Source organism: Crocodylus siamensis, chromosome 13 (assembly GCF_052110815.1).
Source record: "Crocodylus siamensis isolate JL-2025a chromosome 13, ASM5211081v1, whole genome shotgun sequence".
Classification (NCBI taxonomy): Eukaryota; Metazoa; Chordata; order Crocodylia; family Crocodylidae; genus Crocodylus; species Crocodylus siamensis.
Genome location: NC_143407.1, coordinates 33,075,397 through 33,097,459, shown reverse-complemented (window position 1 = coordinate 33,097,459; position 22,063 = coordinate 33,075,397). Strand labels below are relative to the sequence as shown.

Genomic DNA, 22,063 nt, shown 5'->3' with positions numbered 1-22,063 from the left:
AAAAGATGGGAAATGCAAAAAGGTCCCCACTGGTTTCTACATGCCTCCAGATCATACAAGCTACAGCAGCAAGGAAACTCTACCCACCCAGGCAATAAAAATTGCTCTCTGAGGGTATCCACTTTGCACCAATCTCTCACAAAGCTGGTGCAAAATCACAGTCTCCCCTGTGTTAGCCCTTGGCATGTAGCTCCTGAGCAATGTTTTAATTTGAACAAGGACCTCTGCCTCCACAAGCCCAAGTCCAAAACCAATTAAAAGTGGAGATCCAAGCGCGCTAACCTCTGCTGACTTAAACAGGATGGAGAGTGTTTTATCAAGACCAAACTTGTAATTACTGTGTTCTACATTCCTTGCCTCTGTGGCCCCACTGTAAAATGTGACCATCCATTTCAAAATTATCTCTTTATCGTGAGCCCAAAGCTGATCGTTTAGATTCTGGCCTCGTGTCGGGCGTCAGTTTGAAGAATATCACGGCAATATCTCCTCTAATAAATGGCTTTAACTTTTCACCTAGGAGATATCTGCTTTAACTTATCACGGAGAATCATCTGCTTTTCTTAACGCTTCCACTAAATTAAAATCTGAAGTCACTCGATTTGGAAGCCAGCGTTAGCTGCACTCAGACAGCTGGATGAATCACTGGAGAGATGATGAAAAAATATTATCCAAAAACGGAAAACTTAGTTTATCACAGATCTCATTTTAGCTACCGAAACTCATTAATAACAGCAGGGATAATGGTCACCCAGTTTGTAGCTGGTACGCACATGGCTTGCAAAGCCCCCCACCCGCGAAGGAGGGGCAGGGCCTTGGATTTGCAGTGGTTCCAATGCAATTATTCTGTGACGACTGCCAGGCTACTGAAAGACAAATTCCTCTAGGATAAGGGCTTTTGTACTTTTTGTCAAATGTATTTCTTAAGTTTTAGAAATGCAACCCCTTAATTGCAAAGTAACTCCTTACTGCAAACACTCTCAAACTTCAGCTCTTTCATGCTATTTTATGCCACTTTAATTCTCTTAGCAGTAATTCTTGTTTTATAATTTATGAAAATTATTAAGATGTATTTGGGTTCCAGAATTCAGATTCACCCCCGCTTCCCCAACTCTAACCAGCTCCCTCTCTGTTGGAGAAGCAATATTTATGTGGCTTCCTGATTAGTTACAGATGCAGGGGATATTTCAAGCCCAGGAGCGGACCTGGGTAATCTCAGGGCTAGATTCAAACCTCAGTACAGGGTGTACAGGTTGTGCATGTTTGCAGGTGTGGGAGAAGGGCCGCTTGAGATTAAGGCAAAGCTGGGCTTGGGTATCACAAGACGCTTCTTGTTCAGCAAAGAGAAAACAAAAGACATCATTTACAGCCCCCTTTCCAGGTTTCCATTCAAGTCTGAACACACTCAGGCTTATTCACTGTTGAAACATTTTTTAAATTAAAAAATTCCACTTCACGTTAGAGAAAGTGCATTCTCAGCAGTAAAACCTCACACGTGCAAGAAACCCTAGCATCACCAGGGGTGGGTGAGCAGGGAACCAGCCCCAGGCACCGTTTTTAAGGGGATGCAAGAAAGGCAGCCACCACCGCTGCCAGGCCCATGGCCACCACCGCCCAGGGCACAGAAACTGCTTCCTCCGCTTCTGACAAGAAGAATTAGCACAATAACGAACCACCGCCAAGCATGCCCTTCCTCTCCATGCAGGCAGGAGGTTTGCAGAGCCAGCATTAGGGTATTAGCAATTTTAGTGCCCAACTCCCTTTCTCAAACACAGGTCTAATAAAAGATATCAGATTCACCCAAAGAACCTTGTCTGCCGTTTAGCACTGAGGAACTCGAGTCTCTGAAAGTCAAAGCTATTTAAGAACCTAAACACCTTGCAGCAGTGATTCTCAACCAGGGCCCCACGAGGGCAACCAGGTAAAACTGCCCTGTGCACACTGCTGTCTCAGCAAGACTGTGATAGGCCTAAAGCAGGCGAGAGCCCCTTTGAGACCAGCCCCTCCCACACTCCTTCCAGAAACCTGAGTCTCTGTTTCCAGGAGAAGAGTGTAGGGGAGGCCAGACCAGAAAGGGCTGCACAGCCTGACGTAGCTCCTGGCTGCTTGAGGCTGATCACAGACCTAACACAGGAGAAGAGTATGCACATGCCAAGCTCTTCCCGGGTTGGCTGTGCAGCAGATTTATCTGGAGGCAGCCTAGCCCAGTTGAGAAGCACCAAGGTAAGTCGAAGCAGCACCAACAGCGGTTCTCAGCAGGGGATGCTGCCACATTCAAACAAGTGGTGAAGGGTGGCCCAACTTTGAGAGGGTTGAGAACCGCTGCCTTAGTCACATATGAAAGCAGAAGAAAAGCACTTACACTTTAGTTTGATTTCACTAACCACCTATTTTGTTTCATTTTGTGACGCTGCAGTCTGCCAGAATATGACTGACAGCTTCCTCAACCACCCACTCACCCATATCTTCCCTGTTCAAAATGTGTAGACTACGAGCAAGAACTGGCAAACTTTTACGCGACTAGTCCTTACTTACATGAGCATTCCCACTGAAGTCTATGAAGCACCCTGAATTATGTGCACAAATAAGAGTTTGCGAGATCTGGCCATAAAATTAGTTCATCCCAGTCACTGGGGTGTGCATTTTCCTTGCAGTGCTGCTACTTAAAATTACATAATTTGCTAATACAGTATCCCCCATCACCTTTCTAATTACAACTACACCATTCTGATGCTGTAACACAGGGGTCATTCCTATACTATCGATAACTAGACTTAGTACCAGCATATGCCAAAGTTACAAGATAATTAAAAACACAGGTCAGAGTCTTGGTTATCATTAGATGAGCTGCTGCTCGTTTTGGGCGTCAAACACACACGTACTTGGATGAGGACGTCCAGCCAACATCCACCGGGGATCATACGGAGTCTTGGTGGGAACGAACTCAATAGTTCTGTCTATTGGATCCTTGACACTGAGGATAGGAACTGGGCAGGACACACTCTGCGATAAATAAAAAAAAGACCGAAATCATCCTCTAGTCTTGGTGACTTTGTTTCAAAGGGCAGAAATGAAAAGGAACTGGCTGACACCATCCCCATTTCTGACACCCAGAAAGCTTCCCGCTCCTCCTCCGTACAACCCCGATGACAGCAGCTGCCCATTGTCTTTGCAATAGTCTGAAAATGATCCCTAAGTGTTTGAAGGACACAAAGACTTCATTTGCCATATTTGCACTTTATTTGTTCTCGAACTTCAGACACTGCCAGCATCAGGCGGGGGTGCAATTTAATTTCAAAAAGGTGACCGTGCCCCCTGATTCGCTCCATGCATTCTTTCCTGAAGGAAGGTGACTTGTGCGTTCCTCTTGCTGCCTGGCAACCTCCCCATATATTAACTACTACAAATGATGGCTGGGGAGGAGGTCCTTTTAGACTGAATTCTGTAAAAGTCATCTTACTATGTCTGGGGGCTCCCCTGCTGCCCAGACTATTACAGCCCAGATGCCAGCAGGTGCATGTGAAGGTGTGGGGGGCAGAGTTCCTGGGTAGCAATGCAGTTTCCTTTAACACTGAGTTGTTTTTTTTAATATTGTCATAGGGCTTAAGAACTTCCACCACAGATCAGGATGCCTCAGCACCCTCAGCACTGGATGAAGCCAGCCCCTGCCTCAAAAAGCTCATAATTTAACTACAAGACAAAAAATGCCAGGCAGGGGAGTGACGGCAATGACATCAGGGCTTACCTTTGGCATGTAGGATAACCACAGCAGAATGGTGTAGACACCTTCAAAATCATCGCACACGGTGCTGTGCGTCACTCCATTGTTGTGCATGATCTGGATCCCACCCAGCTGGTTGTTTGAGGTATACACCTCCCGTCCAAGCACCTGTCAAGAGAGGTTGGATCATGTGAAGCAACAAAAGAAAGGCTCTGTTGGGTATGACTTGGGGAGATGGCCACATTCCAGTTCACCCTTCCAGTAAGTCGCTACCAATGCACCATGCAGTGATGAAGCCCAAAGCTCCTTGAGCAGCTTCAACGTCTGGATCCTCTCTACCCACCTCGCTGTACTGTAGCAACAGTCACGACCATGTCACGGGGGAGGAAACTGAGGTCTGAGGAGATGCAGTCGCACAGCAACAGAGTGGGGAACAGGACCATCTCTCCAGGGCCTGGAGCGTGCATTCAGCTCACTTAACAAGTGCCACTGCTGTGAAGGAGCAGTGTGGCAAAGGGACTTAGGCCTTGGAGGCGGGAAACCAAAGCCCTACACAAAAGCCAGAATAACCCACATGGTCACAGACAAAGCCCCGGTGGCTCCTTAGAGAGACCAGGAAGAATAAGCCTCTGACTGCTGGACTTTCAATTCTCTTGCCTGGCTCCAAGTCTAATCTCAGCTCAGGCACCGCGGCTCTTTTCTCATTCTCCTGCTGTCTCTTTCCATTTGCCCTCTCACTGACTGATACACTGATCTCTCGGTCACTCGCTTTCTGCTCCACTGAGTCCATATTACTAATAACACCTCTGCCACGGCCAGTTTACCTCATGAAGGCAGGAGCACATCATTACAAAATAAACTCATAACTTTGACATTCTAGCAAATACATGCCGTTTGTTATTTTTATGGCTTGAGTCTTTCTAACAGACAGAGGGCATTACATACCTGCTTCGTTTGGATCTTAAAAAACCACATGCACCACCACTCGCCCTCCCCCATCGGAAAGCAACCCACTTCAGCTAGTTTTCGGGGCCAGGGGTTACTCAGAGATCGCCGCAGGCAGGTCACAGGCAGCGCCGTCTCCAAGGCAGGCAGGTTCAGCTCTGCTTTCACCGTCATGAATGGCGAACACACGATGTTCTCAAATGAGCCCTTAGGGGATGTAACTCACCTTGTTGAGAGGGAGTTCAATGGAATTAGCAAGGGGGTTAAGTATTTCAAAGTTCACTTGAAAATAAAATTAAAAAAAAAAAAAAAAAAAGCCTGATGTGAGAATTATTCCATTATCTGGGAGCTGGGGTTTTCCTGTGTGAGACTCGAGCCAGCATTAAATACTCTCAAGCCAGCAAAAAGGAGTCAATGATGCACTCGCAGGACTCAGCCTTGGTGCCAGGACTGAGAACGGACCAGGCAACACGTGCATCTGCCAAAAATTTTGCTGGTCGTGAAATATGGTTGGATGCATCAGATCTCATTTCTCAAGGGGGTCAGTGAACCAGGCTGGGGTCAGGCACAGCCTTGCACCCATGGCCAGATGCAAGCTCTCCTTCTTTTGGAGAGTCAGGGAGCTGACACCACAGGCCAGGAGCTGACATCACAGGCATGCAGGGATTGGCTAAAGGATCACCTGACAGCTAGTACACAGCGGGCAAGGGCTTGGAGCAGCTGATGCATGTCTGCAATTACCCTGGGGTAAATAAAATGCAAACTGGGACAAGTTAGCCCTAAATGAGCCAGGATCTATCCCCTCCCTGCTGTTAACTCACTTAACTGTGATAGTCTGTCCATATACTTGAGAGGGGTATGACTGCAATATTGCACACAGGGAAACTGAAGCAGGAGGCTTGGATGCCTTGCCCAATATTTTAGGAGGCAGCGAAAAGCCAGGATTTGGAATCAGGAGTTCCTGTCTTTCTTTCAACTTCCAAACCCTTTTATTCCCAACCAAGAAAAATCTTATGCTGTGAGCAGCCCTAATTGCCACAAGCTGAAAAGCCAGCAGTGAAGATTTAGGTTGAAGGACAGTAAGAAACTGGCGTCCAGATGCAAGACACAAGCCCAGCTCCCTCTTTCCACCGAGCTAAATAAAAATAAAGAGGATTTAAACTTCCCATCTGCAACCTAATGCAAGCATACACACATGCAAAATGGGCCAGTGTTGCTGCTTATCTAGAGACACTGAGGACAGCTCAGGTTTACTGCTGCTGACAGGCAATGAAAACAGCCTAATATACCGCCTGTCCTCACTCTGGAATCCCTTTTTGGAGATCAAGATAAATATGCAGTTCCTTTTCCCCGAGTGCTCCAGACATTTGAGTGACGTGGCACAGTTTGGCAAGGCTCTGTGCAAGTAAAATCTCTGTGTAACACCAGGTGTGTGGGGTACTTATATGTCAGGAGAGGCATCACGAGTCCAAAAAAACTGTTTAACGCTGCACCGATGAATGCTAGCTCACAACGTGTGTGACCTGTTGCCTGTGTGCAATGGGAGGGTTAGGCCAAAGTAGGTGCAATCCTTAAACCACGATTTAAATCACAGCTAGCATCCTTGGGACTCCAAGGACTACATGCTCAAGGGGTTTAAGGGCCAAACTCCATGCTGCCAGCTGGAATGAGATCAGCTGGATTCCCCTCTCCATCCTATAAATCCCCACCTTTTGCATGTGCATCCCCCCATTTTTGTTGGGAACTGGCCAGAGATCCTGCGAACTAATCATACACAGGTGGCTGCAGACTGGATTTCAGCAAGGGTGCCAGAAGTTAAAAGGCACCAAGGGGCTAGCCAGCTTACAGACAATGATCATTTGGCTTGAGAAAAAATGAATGCAATAGCTCATCCATTCAGCCCCGCTAACCACCTCATCTCTGACCTGCAAGGACTACATTTTTAAAGGCTGACAAGTAATTCAATCTCCAATTAACAATTTTAAATGGTGCAATGCATATTGCTGTATAAATGTCTGCAAGAAAATATCCAAGGCTGAAAGAGAATGAAATAGCAGGAAAATCATAAGAGTCGATGCTTATGCAATCAGGGTGTTCTTCAGTGGGACACACAGGCAGCAAAGACACGTGTGTGTTTGGAAAATGCTGACAGGCAAGTTCGACTGACAGGTCTACAAAAGCCCCCAGTGAGACAGACTGGTTAGGAGTCAACTTTGGATCCCAAACTATTACACACCCACTCTAAGCAGCGAACACCCAACAGCCAGGCAAGTGTGTTCAGTAGCAGATCCTACAGTCGGTGGTAAAAAATACCTCCAGCCTGAAATTCAGAGGCAAGGGAGACTCAGCCAGCCTCAGGAAAGGGGAAAGCAGGAGTTTTATGGACGAAATGTGTATAAACACGGTACTGCATGGATCAGCCTCAAAAATGTGGTGTTTTACATATCACAGCCTTTTGTGCACATGTAGTATCAGGTAACATTTACCACACTGGTAACTCCCAGGCAGCATTTCCCTACTTTGACTGCATTGGCAAAATGGCCCATCACATCTCTGCTGATTCTGGACGAGGATTTGGACAGGCACAAAGCAGAGTTAAGACTTTAACTGCCCTTTGCTCCCACGAAAATCCCCTTCAATACATTTGCAAGTGCGTCATGCTGTCCATGCACATGAATAATTTTGTCAGCCCTCTAAATCTTCAAGATCTATAGCCTTCCCTTCAGCTTATTTCCAACAATGGAGAAGCTGGTTAACTCGGGCAGTCTGCTAGAAAAGCAGGTTTCTTTGCAAACTTAGGTGGCCTGTATGTGCAGCTGAGATGAAAGATCGGAAAAACCAAAAGCAGAGGGCTAGAACGGAAACTTCAAATACTGTGCCTGGACTTGCTATTATGTTCCCAGCAGACGATGTTCATCTTCACTCGTGTAAGATTTGAACATGGCGTCTTGTCCAAATAACGTTCACAGCAGCAAAGCATGGCTTACGCTGAGTGCCAGAAATGAGAGGAGGAGAAAGAAAGAGAACCAAACCATGGCCATTATAAATAGCCGGTTGCTTTAATAAACTGCAAGAAATCATCAAAATAATGGTCTCATCAAAAATCGCATTGTAGAGACTTAAAGCCCAAGTGCTATTTTCTGCAGTTGACTCTCAACAAATCGTACAGCTTTCGTTGAGATCATTTTGCACTTCTAGCAGGCACATTAAGCTATTAGAGGATGGAACAGCGACGACTCGCGACACAAGAACAGAGCTGGGTTCGGATGCCAATGAACATTGGAATGACAAAGAGCCAAGAGCCATGCCTCTAAACAGACCCGTTTCTTGGGTCTGGCAAGAACCCAGACACCCCTTCTCTGTCTGGAAACGGATTGCAGTTCTTGCATTTCTAATCTATGAATGTGTGCAGTTCCTGCACTTTTAATTTACGAGCGTTCGGTGGGGGACCTCTCTGACTTGGGAACATATTGGCTCGGTCTAATGCTTGGAGATTATTAAAGTCAGAGCTATACTCCACTATCAAGTCTACAGATCTTTTATTTAGAAGATATGGTGCTCTAAATGCACAAAGAGCTCCCTGTCACCTTCACATTAAAGCCCCTAGTGCCTGGTAAATGGAATTATATAGCTGTCATCTCCTTTCCCCAAAGTTTTAAGAGTACAATGGGCTCATTTTTTCACACTCCATCCCAGCTTCAGAACTAAGAGACCTACTTTGTATTGATTTAAAGTCTCTGAAATAAATAAACCTGCTTCACCAATGTGATTCACAAGAAATTCATGATACACTATTGCATGATATATTTCAAGCTCTGGCTCGAGCTCTTTTTCCTCTAGTGAGTGATGGGGGAGCCGGGAGCTGGGGCGGGGAGCCGCAAAGCTGACAGCCTGATGGTTATTGGAGATGGCTACTGACTGCAAATCCAGAAGCAAGCGTTGCCAGCGGAGTGTTCTTGGAGGGGGACTTGGGTTGGGAGTAAGTATACTTGGCTCTCGAGGGACACTAGGGAAGAGGTGGCCACAACCTTTTTTTACAACACCTTTCTCTTGAGAATCTCAAAGCACTTCCCCAGTACATATGAACCAAGACATGGGTGCCCTATTACATAGGGAAGGATCACTCCCCTTACTGCACAGACAGAAGGTCCCAGGTAATGTGGGGCCCTTGCAGGATGCGTTGGGAAATTTGGTCGTCACACCAGACGACAAAGCTAACATGTTTAACAATTTCTTTGCTTCTGTCTTCCTAAGTAGGGACCAGAGCAGCCACCTCCCTGCTGGGCCCCCCTCGGGCCCCAGGGGAGGCACACCTGGGCCAAAGGTTAGCGTGGAACTAGTTAGGGAGCTTCTGGAGGGGCCGGACATGTTTAAGTCAGCCAGCCCAGACGATCTCCACCCTAGAGTCCTTAAGGAACTGGCTGAGGTCATTGCAGGACCCCGGCACAGCTCTATGAGCACTCGTGGTGCTCTGGTGTGGTCCCAGAGGACTGGAAGAGGGCCAGCGTGGTTCCAATCTTCAAAAAGGGGAGGAAGGAGGACCCAGGAAACTATAGGCCAGACAGTCTTACCTCGATCCTAGGCAAGCTGTTTGAGAAAATTATGCTGGCACACATCCATGAGGGGCCAGCTGGGGACTGCATGCTTAGGGGCAACCAAAACGGGTTCATCAGCGGCAGGTCCTGTCAGACCAATCTGGTGGCTTTCTACGATCAGGTTACCAGATCATTAGATGCAGGGGTAGCAGTGGATATAATCTTCCTGGACTTCCGGAAGGCTTTCGACACCGTCTCTCACCCCGTTCTCATTAAGAAACTGGGGGGCTGTGGTGTCAACACCCACACAGTCAAATGGGTCACCAACTGGCTGGAGGGCCGCACCCAGAGGGTGGTGGTGGATGGGTCCTTCTCAGCCTGGAAGGACGTGAGCAGTGGGGTTCTGCAGGGCTCGGTCCTCGGGCCCGCACTGTTCAACATCTTCATCAGTGATTTGGATGAGGGGGTAAAAAGCACCCTGTTCAAATTTGCTGATGACACTAAGATGTGGAGGGATGTGGGCACACTGTGGGCACACCAGAAGGTAGCATCAGGCTTCAAGCAGACCTAGACAGGCTGCAAGGGTGGGCGCATGTGAATAGGATGGGATTCAACACAGACAAGTGCAAGGTGATGCACCTGGGGAGGAACAACTGGCACCATACCTACAGGTTGGGGAACTCCCCTCTTGTCAGCACGGAGGCGGAAAAAGATCTTGGAGTCATCACTGATGCCAAGATGAACATGGGCCAGCAGTGTGGGGACGCGGTCAGGAAGGCCAACTGCACCTTGTCATGCATCCACAGATGCATCTCAAGCAGGTCCAAAGAGGTGATCCTCCTCCTCTATGTGGCACTGGTCAGGCCACAACTGGAGTACTGTGTCCAGTTCTGGGCGCCACACTTCAAGAGGGATGTCGACAGCATGGAGAGGGTCCAGAGGAGGGCCACTCGCATGATCAGGGGGCAGCAGGGCAGGCCCTATGAGGAGAGGCTACGGGACCTGAACCTGTTCAGCCTCCAAAAGAGAAGGCTGAGGGGGGATCTTGTGGCCTGTTACTAACTAGTCAGGGGGGACCAGCAGGCATTGGGGGAGTCCCTGTTCCCCCGAGCACTGCCAGGAGTGACCAGGAATAACGGTCACAAGCGGGCAGAGGGCAGGTTTAGGCTAGATATCAGGAAGCGCTACTTCACGGTCAGGGCGGCTAGGATCTGGAACCAACTTCCAAGAGAGGTGGTCCTGGCTCCTACCCTGGGGGTTTTTAAGAGGAGGTTGGATGAACATCTTGCTGGGGTTGTATGACCCCAGTATTGTTTCCTGCCATGGCGGGGGTTGGACCAGATGATCTAACTCAGGTCCCTTCCGACCCTAGAAACTATGAAACAGCAAAGCCACATGGATGTGGGAGGGGATCATCTTCCAGAACCGCAAGGTTTGGGTAGGGAGGGGGGGAAATGCCAGTCCTCAATCAGGACAAAAAAAATTCATTATTTTGAACATTTTGGTAAAGTGCAAATTAAACATTAAATCTGGCCGAGATGTTTTGTTTTGGTAACTTCAAAACAGTTTGAAATATTTCTTTACTTACAATAAATTACACTCTGAAAGGAAACACCTTTTGAACCAGAAAAGGGATTTTTTTTCCTTTGCAATTTCAAAATTGTTCTGAGATGGGGAATTGCTGTAACTGGCTCCTTCCCCCAAACATTTTGTTTCAATGACCTCATACTTTCCAATGAAAAATGTTGTCAAAAAACTCCCAGCCAAATCCAATTCCAAGAGGTAGGGGGGCGAGGTGTTCTGCCCAAGGTCCCGCAACAAGACAATGATAAATGAAAAATACTAAATACGCTCTACTTCAAGGGCCCGTTGTTTTGGAAGGCCTCCACACTCAAAACTCTCACTGGTCTCTAATGGAGTTTCAGATCTCAGAGGCCAGCCCCATAAACCATATTAAGGGCTTGTCTTCACTACCCAGTTCACTCGGGGTAAATATATACTGGGTTGCAGTTGGAAATGGAGAATTATGCTGGGGTATAAGTATCTCAGCACTAAACAGTGGGAAGCGAGCCATATGCTCTTTGCATTTAGTAGAACAAAAGAACAGATGAAACCTAAACTAGTATAACTTACACCAGTGGGGATTTTTTCTGGGGTAATATTCCACTGGATCGGGCAACATTACCCCTGTTTGGTTATCTGAATCATTACCCACCAAAATACAGCCACTACTGGGTGAAATGTAGAAACATTTTAACAATGCACCATAATTCCACTAGAAGCTACAGAAGAAAATTTAGGTAGGCTGAAAGTGGGCCAACCCATAAGAGTTAACACCTCTTTTCACAGCAATAAATAGCCACGGATACCCAGTGCAAGTATCTATCCACACAGGACTATATTGCTAGAGCTCAGGATCTTTAAAAAAAAAAAAAAAAAAAGTGATGGATACTTGTGTGAGGGGGAGAAAAAAGTCAAACAAAAATCTATTAGACTTTCTTCCCTCAGCAAACATAAAGGGACTGATAATGGGATGTCTGGAATGTAAATCGTCTCTAATGGGAACAATATACAAATATAACCACTTAAAACAAGGCAATTAAAAATAAAATGTATTAATGGAGATTGGTGTTTGTTTATTTTATTTTTTTAAAGCAATGGCATTTGCCTGAAGTCCAAGGCATCCATCCTGCTGATGTGAATTCCTCTGCACTGAGCAAAAACCAAGAGAGCCAACTGCAGCATGTACTCGGCTTGCCAGAAAAAAAAAGTGCATCTACTGGCCCGTCCCTCAAGGGCACAGCTCTAAGAGAATGAGACATACTCTCTCCCTGCGCTGCGCAATTGCTGTTGGCAACCTCACCCGAGCTGTCGTCTGCCTTTGGCTCCTAACCCACTTGGCTGGGATGCGGAGCAACAACTGGCAAAGGCAGGGGAGTCAGCGCTTCGGAAGATCCTGTATCTGTTCCAAGACGGCTGATTGAACCGGCTTCCCCAGACCCCTGAGCAAATCACTGTGGCTCCCACACAGCATCCTCTGATGTAACCACCCAAGACACGGAGACCGCAGCCCCTCTTCCTTTCCTCCCCCCACCACCACGCAGATCCAAGAACAGGGTAACCTTGGTAAGATGCACAAGAGGAACCGACAAATGTTTAATGCTGCCGGAGTGTCGATTTCCGTTTGACATTTCTTAGGCCCTCGTTGATTAGCATTCTCCAACACGCTGCACCCACACGTACCTTCCTAATAGTCTTGCTGCGCCACTATAGAAAGATTCATATCATGCATTAATAATTATAATGCTTCTTTGAATGACAGGGATGGCACTTGCTGTCCTAACTCACATGATTGCTCTCACATGATTGCTTTGATCTAATCCCAAATCTGGAGTCATCTTGAGCAGATACCAAGCCTTCGCTGGCGAGAGCAGAGGAAAGAGCTTTTCACATTTTCTGCATTTTCCTGGAGGAAAGGGGAATAAAAGAAGCGTATATCCCACAAGGGTTTTACTTTATTTCTCACGTTGTGAAGTTGGGGCGTAAACAGGGGTGCCCGCGAAGCCGACAGATGAAATGTGACAAACTCTACGCGCTGCCCTCCCTGCCCTGTTCCACAGCTCTGCCAATGAACCTCGTGCTGTGATCCCCACGTGGGTGCCCAAGCGGGTACCATGCAGGTGCCTCCCATGAAATCCAGGAGGTCTACCTCTATTCTGCCCTCCAACCTGTCTGCCGAGTCTCAGGACCCCACTCAGCAGAGACTAGAAATTACATCACGCTGCATCTGCTGAGATGACCAGCTACGGCATATGCCAACGCTGCAGTCTCAGAAGAGCTGAACTGCCGTGCCGAGATCCATGAGCTAGCTGGAAGCAACACATCCAGCCATGGCAGAACTCATCTGTGGGGCTAATTTACTTGCGACTGGCCTGTGCTGCTGGGTTCTGGCCACTCCTAGCACTTGAACTAGCTAATGTAAAGCTTGTGCGGGTACCTGCCTACTGCACTACAGACCTTTTTGTGACTGTGGCACAGTCTTGCCCACTTGCCTTGAGTTCTTTCAAACGTTTTGCTCAGACCAACACAAAATTACATCTCAAAGACCTCCGTGAAAACAGCAATGCTGGTCTGATTTCCACCCAAGAAAGGCAGGACAATACAGAGATGATCTTAAAATGCAGGGATATTCCCTCATGGCTCTGTGTAAAGGGGTTGTTAGGGATTTTTTTTTCCTTTAATGCAGATTGTCAAACCGATCCTCACAGCAATTATGGCTTGTTGTATCAACAAGTCCTCAGGGACTCATTCATAGGCACATGATTGACATGTATACTACCCTATTATGACACAATATGGTACCTATCATGTTAATGACTTGACGCACAAACACTGTCTGCATTAATGAAAGCTGCATCCGGGAAAGGTCACTGGACATGTGCTGGCATTCATTTGTTTTAAGTCTATTTCCAAGAGACCCATGTGTTGCAGATTGCAAATGCAAACAGAAAACTTTCCATTGATCTTTTTCTGTTGGTCTCTCACGTACACAAAAGCAACTTTTTTACTTGTGTTAATCCATCCAAAACAAAACCGCACACAGAGAAACTCCCTTTCTAATCTGTTAAAGTAACTGTGGGACACTGCCAACTTTAAAATGCAGCATGCAGAGATCATTAAAAATAAGGTTGTGCCCAGATCCAACCCTTATAGTCCACCTCAGAATGTGTTTTCCCAGCCAAGGACCGAGCCTCATGTAAAACATTCATGTAAATATACAAAATATTGCCTGGATTGGAGATGCAACAGAGCTGGCAGGGAGTCCTCTCCTGCAGATGTAAAATGTTTCTTCTAATCCGCCACAGGGATAGACTTGAGCTGTAGCTCCTAGTCTTCCCAGGGATAAACCTGAGCTGCTAAAAGAATATCCATACATTTTTAGCCACATCAGACCCATGCTACAGACAAAAGCAGGCGTCTCCATCAGAGGGCACTGTCGCCCAAACACATTCTCCTGATAATCCTCATCTCCTAGCCAGATGATACCAAAGCTGCCAACAGCTGTACCAATTTCTTGTTCTACCCAGAAAGAGCTCTTGACATGTAGTTGATGCCAGCTATCTGTAGGTATCCCATGCTGCTAAAAAATAAAGCACCTAAGTATGCGCTGCTCCCAGTAACATTAGGGAGATTTATGTGTGTGTCCCCAGAAATGAATGGCTATTTTATGAAGCTAGTATCCAACACAGGAATGGATATCTGAATCCCAGCCTTGCTAGAAGCTAACTGTGGTTGAGTTTTTTATTTCCCCTATATCTATATCATAATTTAAGAACTAACCTAAACTTTATTGAAAGCCCATAAATTAACCGACAGAAGAAGAGGCCATTCTTTCTATCTCTCTCATCTCTGGGATGTGATCGGAATTTACTTCAGGTTCAACAATTCATATTTATTTCTATTTTGATGCGAATCCAGGGAATAGCTTATGACCAGCCCAGCACAGGCAAATGGTGGCAAGGAGTGCTTACGCTGCTATGCCCACCCCACGCAGAGACCAGCAATTCTCCCATCATCCTGTTATTTCCATTCTAGGGCTTTGAAGCAGGAGCTCACACTAGGACTAAAAGAGACCGAGCTTTTGTCGTGCACGCACGCAGTCCATTATGGCACGTATGAAGAGTTTGGGAGAGAAAGCACCTAGTTTCCAAGGCTTGATACTTCTCCCACATAAAACAAAGTGGCCACCTGGCCTCAGAATGCAAGACGACGGTTTTTCCAGAGAAAACAGTTCTGCGGTTTCTTGTTGGATCAGGTGAGGGAGTCAGGGACCCTATGATCCGCTAGGTCTGGTACAAAGCACGCAACACAAAACAGAGGGGAGACTTAAAAAATGAAGGACGGACCTTTGGGAGCAGGGACGTGTTTTCATCCATTTCTGTCCTAGAACTTCAAGATATTTATTTTTAAGGGAACATACATTGTCATCCCACCTTTCTGGCCTGGGATGCTCCAAAGGTGGAAAGGCAGCAACTTAGGAAGTCTGGACCAAAAAGAGTAAGCAGCTACAGTACAGTGCCTCATTTTATGGGAGCACAAAGCACCCTACATTTTATCAGTGACTGACTACACCAAGATGCATGTTACCTCTTTAACAGGGTGACACCAGTAAAAAGGTGTCACCAGTAAAGATGGAGGTCACCTCTCTACCAAGGGTGGCACCAGTAACGATGAGTATCACCTCTCTATCAAGGGTGTCACCGGTAAAGATGGGTGTCACCTCTCTACCAGGGCCACCTGCCCACTAAGCTGCCAGCCCCACAACGATTGTGAAAGGACTGAGTTGGGGACAGCATTAGCTTCCAGAAGACCATCTGCCCCGAGACCATGATGATACACCCCCCATCTCCCAAGGGTCTCACAGACAGCAGCAGCAGGGCCAGATCCACAGGTGAGGCAAGCTATGCAGCTGCTATCACAACCAATGCGCACAGGTATGATGGCCTCTGCGGTGCTACAGTCCTGTGCATTGTGCAGGCCTATCCTTCAGCAAAAGCTTAGGGAGGCTCAAAACCAGATTACAGCAAAAACCTACTGCTCCATTCTTTTTTTATTCTCATCTAATGACAAGGATGCAAACCCCTCCTGCTGCAGGGTGGAAGACAGCCTCTGAGAGGAGTCAGTCAAAACCTGCCTGTGCAAGCAGGTTCTTCCATTATAATCCACTGTGGGATTTCTTGCACTTCTCTAGACATGCATAGCACTGGGTCTAGTTAAAAACAGGATTCTGGTACAGGTACCCGACAGCTGCTGGTGCTCCCACTTTGGAGATGGAACAAGGCAACACACCCATAAGTGCTCCTGCCTTCCATTCCCTGCTCCGTTCTCCTTTTAATGCTAACATCCCACACCCCATAACATCTGCATGCTAAAATGAACATTTTTAGAAGGAACTGGCTGGTTTGGAAGCCTCAACTTGAGCTCCTAAAGGGAGGCTGCTTTTCGGCATTCCCCTCACTGCAAGAACTGGGCTCTTCCTCTGGTCTTTCCAGGACAAACAGAGACTGCTTGAATCACTACCCACTTCTGAAAGTCTTGGCACCATTCTGATGACCTGGTCTGGTCTCTGCTTCCACAACACTCTGAAATATATGCCTGCATATAAAGCCTAGCTGATAAAAACTGTTTGCTTATGTGAACAACATGGTCTTAGAGCTATAATTTCCTTTAGAAAGGCACCAAAAATGCAAGCTAATTAAAAGCAAGTCAACTAAGGACCAGCAACCATGATGTGTGCCCTAAAATGGTGCATAGCTCTCAAGGCTTGAACCGTGTGCTCAATACATCAAACCGGGAGTGTAAGGCTCTTCAGGTCTACTTCTATTAAAAAGGGAACCCAAGGAAATGTTCGTGTTACTGCATTCCTCCGCTATGATAGGCAGTATGCCATCTATCTCATTTGAAATCGCGCCACGTTAAGCCAGTGATGGGGAAAGGGAGTTGTGGGGGGAGGGGTTGGTGGGGAGGAAGGGAAAGTTAAAAAAAAAAAAAAAAAATCTCTGCCTCAGCAAAAGTTTTCATTAAAATTTTAGACAAATGATCTCTGTGTCCTTCTCCCATGCTGCCTGGGGCTCCATGCTATTTCTATGCAAATAACAACCTCGTGGTTTATATCTTATTATTTCCACCGGAGCTGCAACGACATGACCCGAGACGTGTGTGAGGTAGACAGAAAAAGAGAGAGAGAGGGAGAGGGAGAGAAAGAAAGAGAGAGAGAGATGGAGAGGCTGCTCACTGAAGTGTGAAAAAATATTGTCAGGAGTGAGCGGCAAGAACAAAAAAAAATTGCAGGGATAACGTGTTTATTTCAGCCCCTCTCCCCATGTGAACCAGCACCTTTTAAAATTCATTGGGCATCAGGCGATCATGCACAATCCATCTGCTTTCACTTTATCATTTGCATTTCATGCCTCCTGGCTTTTGATGTGCTGATACTTTGATGCAGTCAGGAGACGCGCATTATCATTATTTCAATTTTCAGGGGGGTCAACGGGCTCGGCGCACATGCACGCACACACACGCTCACGAGAGAGGAATAAAATGTCATTTGCAGCCCCCCCACCCCATCTCCTGCTGAAGCTTACTGGTGAAGACAAAAGGGGGCACAGGCAAAACACAGCCCTTGTCACCTCACATTTTCCCCACTTTCTCCCATCACGCCTCCTCTACGCATGTCAGGCTGGACTGTAAATGAAGACGACTTCATCATGAAGAGGGTGAAAAATAAGGGTAAACTTTGGTCCAGTTTCCTTGTCATAGCTGATAGGTGAAGGAGTTCATAGGAACCTTAATGAATCTAAATGAAATCAAGTGCCTTACGGTGATAATAGCTCTATTTAAAGAGTACTGGCACAGACGTAGCAAACTAGCCAGCACGTGATTAGGTAACCTCCAGAACTGATCATTCCCTTCAGCTAAAAATGATATTGTCCTTGAGCCCATCACTTAAGTTATAGGCTCCTGCCTGCTTTTGGCACTAGATGCTTCCCTTGGCACCCAGCCCCTGGGGCTAGCTGTACATAATCATAATGGACGAGACTAGCTGTTTTTCCCCCCTGAGAAAGAGCTGGTGTTTTGGAATGAGTCTCAAATGAAACAACTTCCCGGAAACAAAATACCCAGTTTGCATCCAAAGAAGTCTTGACAGGAGCTCCCAAAAGGAAACGCACTGATTTTGTTCTAGCCATGCCACATGGGCAGCCTCAGTGAACTTGGCTAGTTTATCTCTGAATGCAAAAGTAAAACAGAGACCGGCAGCTTTTCCATGAACATGGAGAACGGCAGGGATACAGCATGGCCTGAAGTTGCCTCCCCACTGCTACAGGGGAAGAGCCTGCTCCATCAGTCCCTAGCTAATGGGCTCAGACTGCCAGCCATAGGAAAAGTCAAAGGAAGCATCTCTCCAGAATTCATGGGCATGCTGGTTTGCCTCTTTGTGGGTAAGTGGGAGACCAAAGATAAACCTGGAAGAACTGCTGCACTGGTGGGCCTGTGCATCCGGTCTTTGACTCCTAGCATCTGTGCATCCATCTACTGCATCCGTCTTTGACCCCGAGCTCCCATTTAAAACCCCAGGTGGAATGAGGTTGATGATGTAGACTGAACCCCCAGGTGACATTTACCCCATCATGTGTTGCACAGACACCTCTTTCTCTTCAGGAGGCCCATGGAGGGAATTGCAGAGGGGAGAATCAGACCTACATGGACCTGCACAGAATTCAGTGCTTAGGAGTGTTCAAGATCCCCTGTCTCAGACCTGTTATACACAAAGTTGAGTGGGCCAAAGCAGGTAGGCACTAAGATGCAAAACATGCTGGTGCCACGGTGACAGTAGGCCTACAAGAAACCAGGTAAAATAAAGACAATAAGGAGGACTAAGCAAACTGGCAATGCCATTCACGGAAACATGAAGAACATGAACCTGCACCAATCGCTGAGCCAGAACCAGGCTGTACACACCCCTTCGGTGAGCACAGAACTCACACCTTTAAAAAGAAAGGTCTTGAAATGCCTCCCTCTTGCATATGCTGGTATATGCATGTGGTGTGTGTGTGTGTGCGTGCGTGTGTGTAACAGACTTAACTCAAGTGTGAGCACCCCAGAGTTGAAAGGATCAGTGCCTTGTTCTTTGCAGAGCCCTCTTATTCAGTGCAACAATGCAATGAAAGACTCTTTCTCTTTCATTTCCCACTGCTGGGCAGACACTCCTCCGAACACCGAAATGCCGCCTGCGCTGAAGCACGACAACCCCAGGTGCTGGAGAGTGGCTGAGCATAAAGCTGCACAGTGGAGAGGGGCACTTGTGCCTGCACAATCATCACAGCCACGTAAACAAAGCCCTCAACGAGAGCAGAGTGGTCATGGCTCACATCAGATTACAGGCAGCAACAGAGAGAGGCTGTGATGTTGGCAGGGCTGGGGGAAACAAGGAAGGGAAATCATCTCTTGGGAAGAAAAATGATCTCTTTGGTATAGAGGAAGCAGTTAAGGTTCTTGCAGTTTAAAGTGACTTCCTCCTCCTGCCGGCCCCCCAACCCCCAAAATGGCAGACTCTAGGGTATCTGAGATGCCAAAGTGCTGAGAGTCCTTAACAACAGTTGTCACTAACTCAGTTTGCACTACACAGCTTTGCTGGCATAGCTATGCCAGCTGTGCCCCTTTGCTGACAACTTCTGGTGCTGACCCCATGCCCCCCAAACATGCATACACACACACCCCTCCTACTTGGATACAGTTACAGTGGCAGAAAAGGGTTTCCAGCAGCAGAGCTGCTGTGGTTCGGGGAAGGTCCAATAAGTGAAACCAGCATGAAAAGCCCTTATACCATCCTACTCTGTGTCTCCATTGGGGATCTCTGCTACCACAGCTCTGTTGGAAAAGTTGTGGAACTAGCCACCCCATGATGCACACCAGCCCACAAACAGTTCTCCTGGTGCTGGGCACTCCATACACATCAACACAATGTACTGGGGAAGAGGACCTGGGACCCCCACCTTCCAAAAGGTTACTCTGCTTCCCATAAGACACTCCAGCTGCCTCCTAACTCCAAGCATTTCCACTCTCGAGAGTCTGAATGACTTGTCAAGAGAGGTTAATTCTGAATGACTTGTCATACTAGGTTAACTCTCTCTCCTATGATTTGGGCCATCCTGACCAAAGAGTCATATCCCCCAGAACCTCCCTCTAATGCGCCTTTGGGGGTGTCGGGAATCCTTAACATATAAAAGTCACAGAATGCAGGCTTTCCTACAACGATAGCATCACATATTATAACTATAACCTTACCTCTCACACAAAACCACCTAAATCAATAGAGGACTTAATACAAAGCTCTCCTGTATGTCTAATACATCTTTGATCATCTCGGTCCCTGGAAATGTCCCTGCTTAGACCCTGATCAATCTTTTATTAACTGGATCACACTTCTTTTATAAAAATCACCAACTGTTAAAAAAAAAAAGAAAGACTGGTTCATGAATAGCCTGACTTTGCGAGCAGAAAAAAATATTTGGGAGATTTCCAGCCCTTGAATTCTGTGACATCCTGCAACCATCCCCAACTACTGGGGAACACATTTTAAAATACATTTCTTGGGTCTCTATATTTTCCTCCCTATGCACACACAGCACATATCCAAGACCAGACTCAGAAGGAAACAGCAAGAATGAGAATCCACGTTAGAGCATATTCCAAACAGAAGCTGCCAGCTGAGAGGGATGCTCTCTCCAGAAGCTTGCAGATAACAACAAGATTATAAAGTGGTAGGGCAGAACAATTAATAGATGTAGGACACCTTTATTTGTCCCCAACATAGCATCAGAGCTGAAACACCATGTTTGTTAAAACAAATTAATCAGGCCAGAGAGCAGATGTATCAAATCACAGAGTGGATCAGGCATATGCAGTAGCAGTGCAAGCACCCCATACGCTGCACCAACCCTGAAACAGAGGAAGTGAGAAGGGAGCTCAGTCTCCACATCGCACGTGCTCCTGCAGCTTTTCTGCAGGCACTAAGGAGCCAAACTGGGTCCCAGTTGTGGTGAGAGCGGTTCATGAGATGTGGTGCTCATCCTGAAGAAGCATATAACCTGACCCAAATGAGATAAAATGGACACTGAAGTGCCAACCTACCTTGTTCAGCGCTCCGGCTCCGGTCAGGATTATATGGGAGTTCTCCACTTGGATGGTCCTCTGTCCAAGCCGAACAAGGTAAGCCCCAATGCCAATTGCCCGACACGTGACCTATAAATACAAATCATATTTGATTTACATCCCAGGATAGGTCCAAAACATGCTGGTCCAGATGGTCTGGCAAGACTATTCTGCTTATATTTGGGGGCCTTTGTATTCTGTGGCCACACATGTCAACCTTGCCAACACCACCATGCTGTAGAACTTCTGCTTTTATTTAAAAAGCCAATGTACCCAGTAATGCATGCGGTTTATACATTTAGAAGGCCTTTTAAAAACCCAATAACCTACTAATTAAGCAACCACTGGGTTGAACTATAGTTGCTTTGCTTTTCCCATCCATTCAAAATATACTCAGGAGTGCATACTGCACCTCTCACGAGCAAAGTCTTTTTGATCCTGCACTGACACAAGCTGGTTTAGCTTTACTGAAGTCCATGAAAGCACGCTAATTTACACCAAGCGAAGGTCTGGTCCTAGATGGGCATTTTGGATTTTACATGCCAACCTGTCAGCTGAAATAGGTGCTGCAGTTTCAAGATACAGAGCAACTGGGGCTTACCAGGCTGATGGTGATAATACTGTCATAGGCTAATGATGACTCTCCAGCAATCATGCCAGACCCTCTGAGGTTTTCTACTCCAAGTCCTTCTTCCTTTCCAATAATATCTGTTATCTTATACCTGAGGGAGACAGAAACAACCTTTGAGTTGCAAGGCCCAGTGATTTGCTGAATCAGTTGTCTACCAAGAAAAAGAAAAGTGACAAAGTATCATGTAGGAGGCAAAGAGTAATGTACCTATACTGACGAGAACCTATACATGACCTCACATCCTGCAGCTTTGTTCAACGCTTGAAGAACAGGCTGCACACGGTCTGCCAAAGCAGCGGCGTTGGGAGGAAGTGCTGAGTGAGCCGGACAGGTTACAGACTAATGTATGGAGCCTCACTGAGGTCAGCTCCACTGAGAAATTATCCTCGCACCCCTGCTAATGATTATGAGCTTCAACTGATTAGGGGCAGAGGGCTAAAGAAAAAAACTGTGAGGATGAGAGACTAAAATTAGGCTCATATCTTACCTATTCTGTACTTGCTACTTTCAAGCCTTTCTTTC

General features: G+C 46.8%; 1 protein-coding gene across 8 annotated transcripts in view; it reads right to left on the bottom strand.

The window, feature by feature from the left end:
• ACACA (acetyl-CoA carboxylase alpha) overlaps window positions 1-22,063 on the bottom strand; it is a 166,330-nt gene that overhangs the window by 40,930 nt on the left and 103,337 nt on the right. For all 8 annotated transcript variants that reach the window (XM_090025369.1, XM_090025367.1, XM_090025368.1 and 5 more), the window contains 4 exons: window positions 21,512-21,632; window positions 20,890-21,000; window positions 3,743-3,886; window positions 2,880-3,000 (listed from right to left, as the gene is read on the bottom strand). In XM_090025369.1, the coding sequence (XP_089881495.1) occupies window positions 2,880-3,000; window positions 3,743-3,886; window positions 20,890-21,000; window positions 21,512-21,632 (497 nt within the window). The remainder of the gene's footprint in view (window positions 1-2,879; window positions 3,001-3,742; window positions 3,887-20,889; window positions 21,001-21,511; window positions 21,633-22,063) is intronic.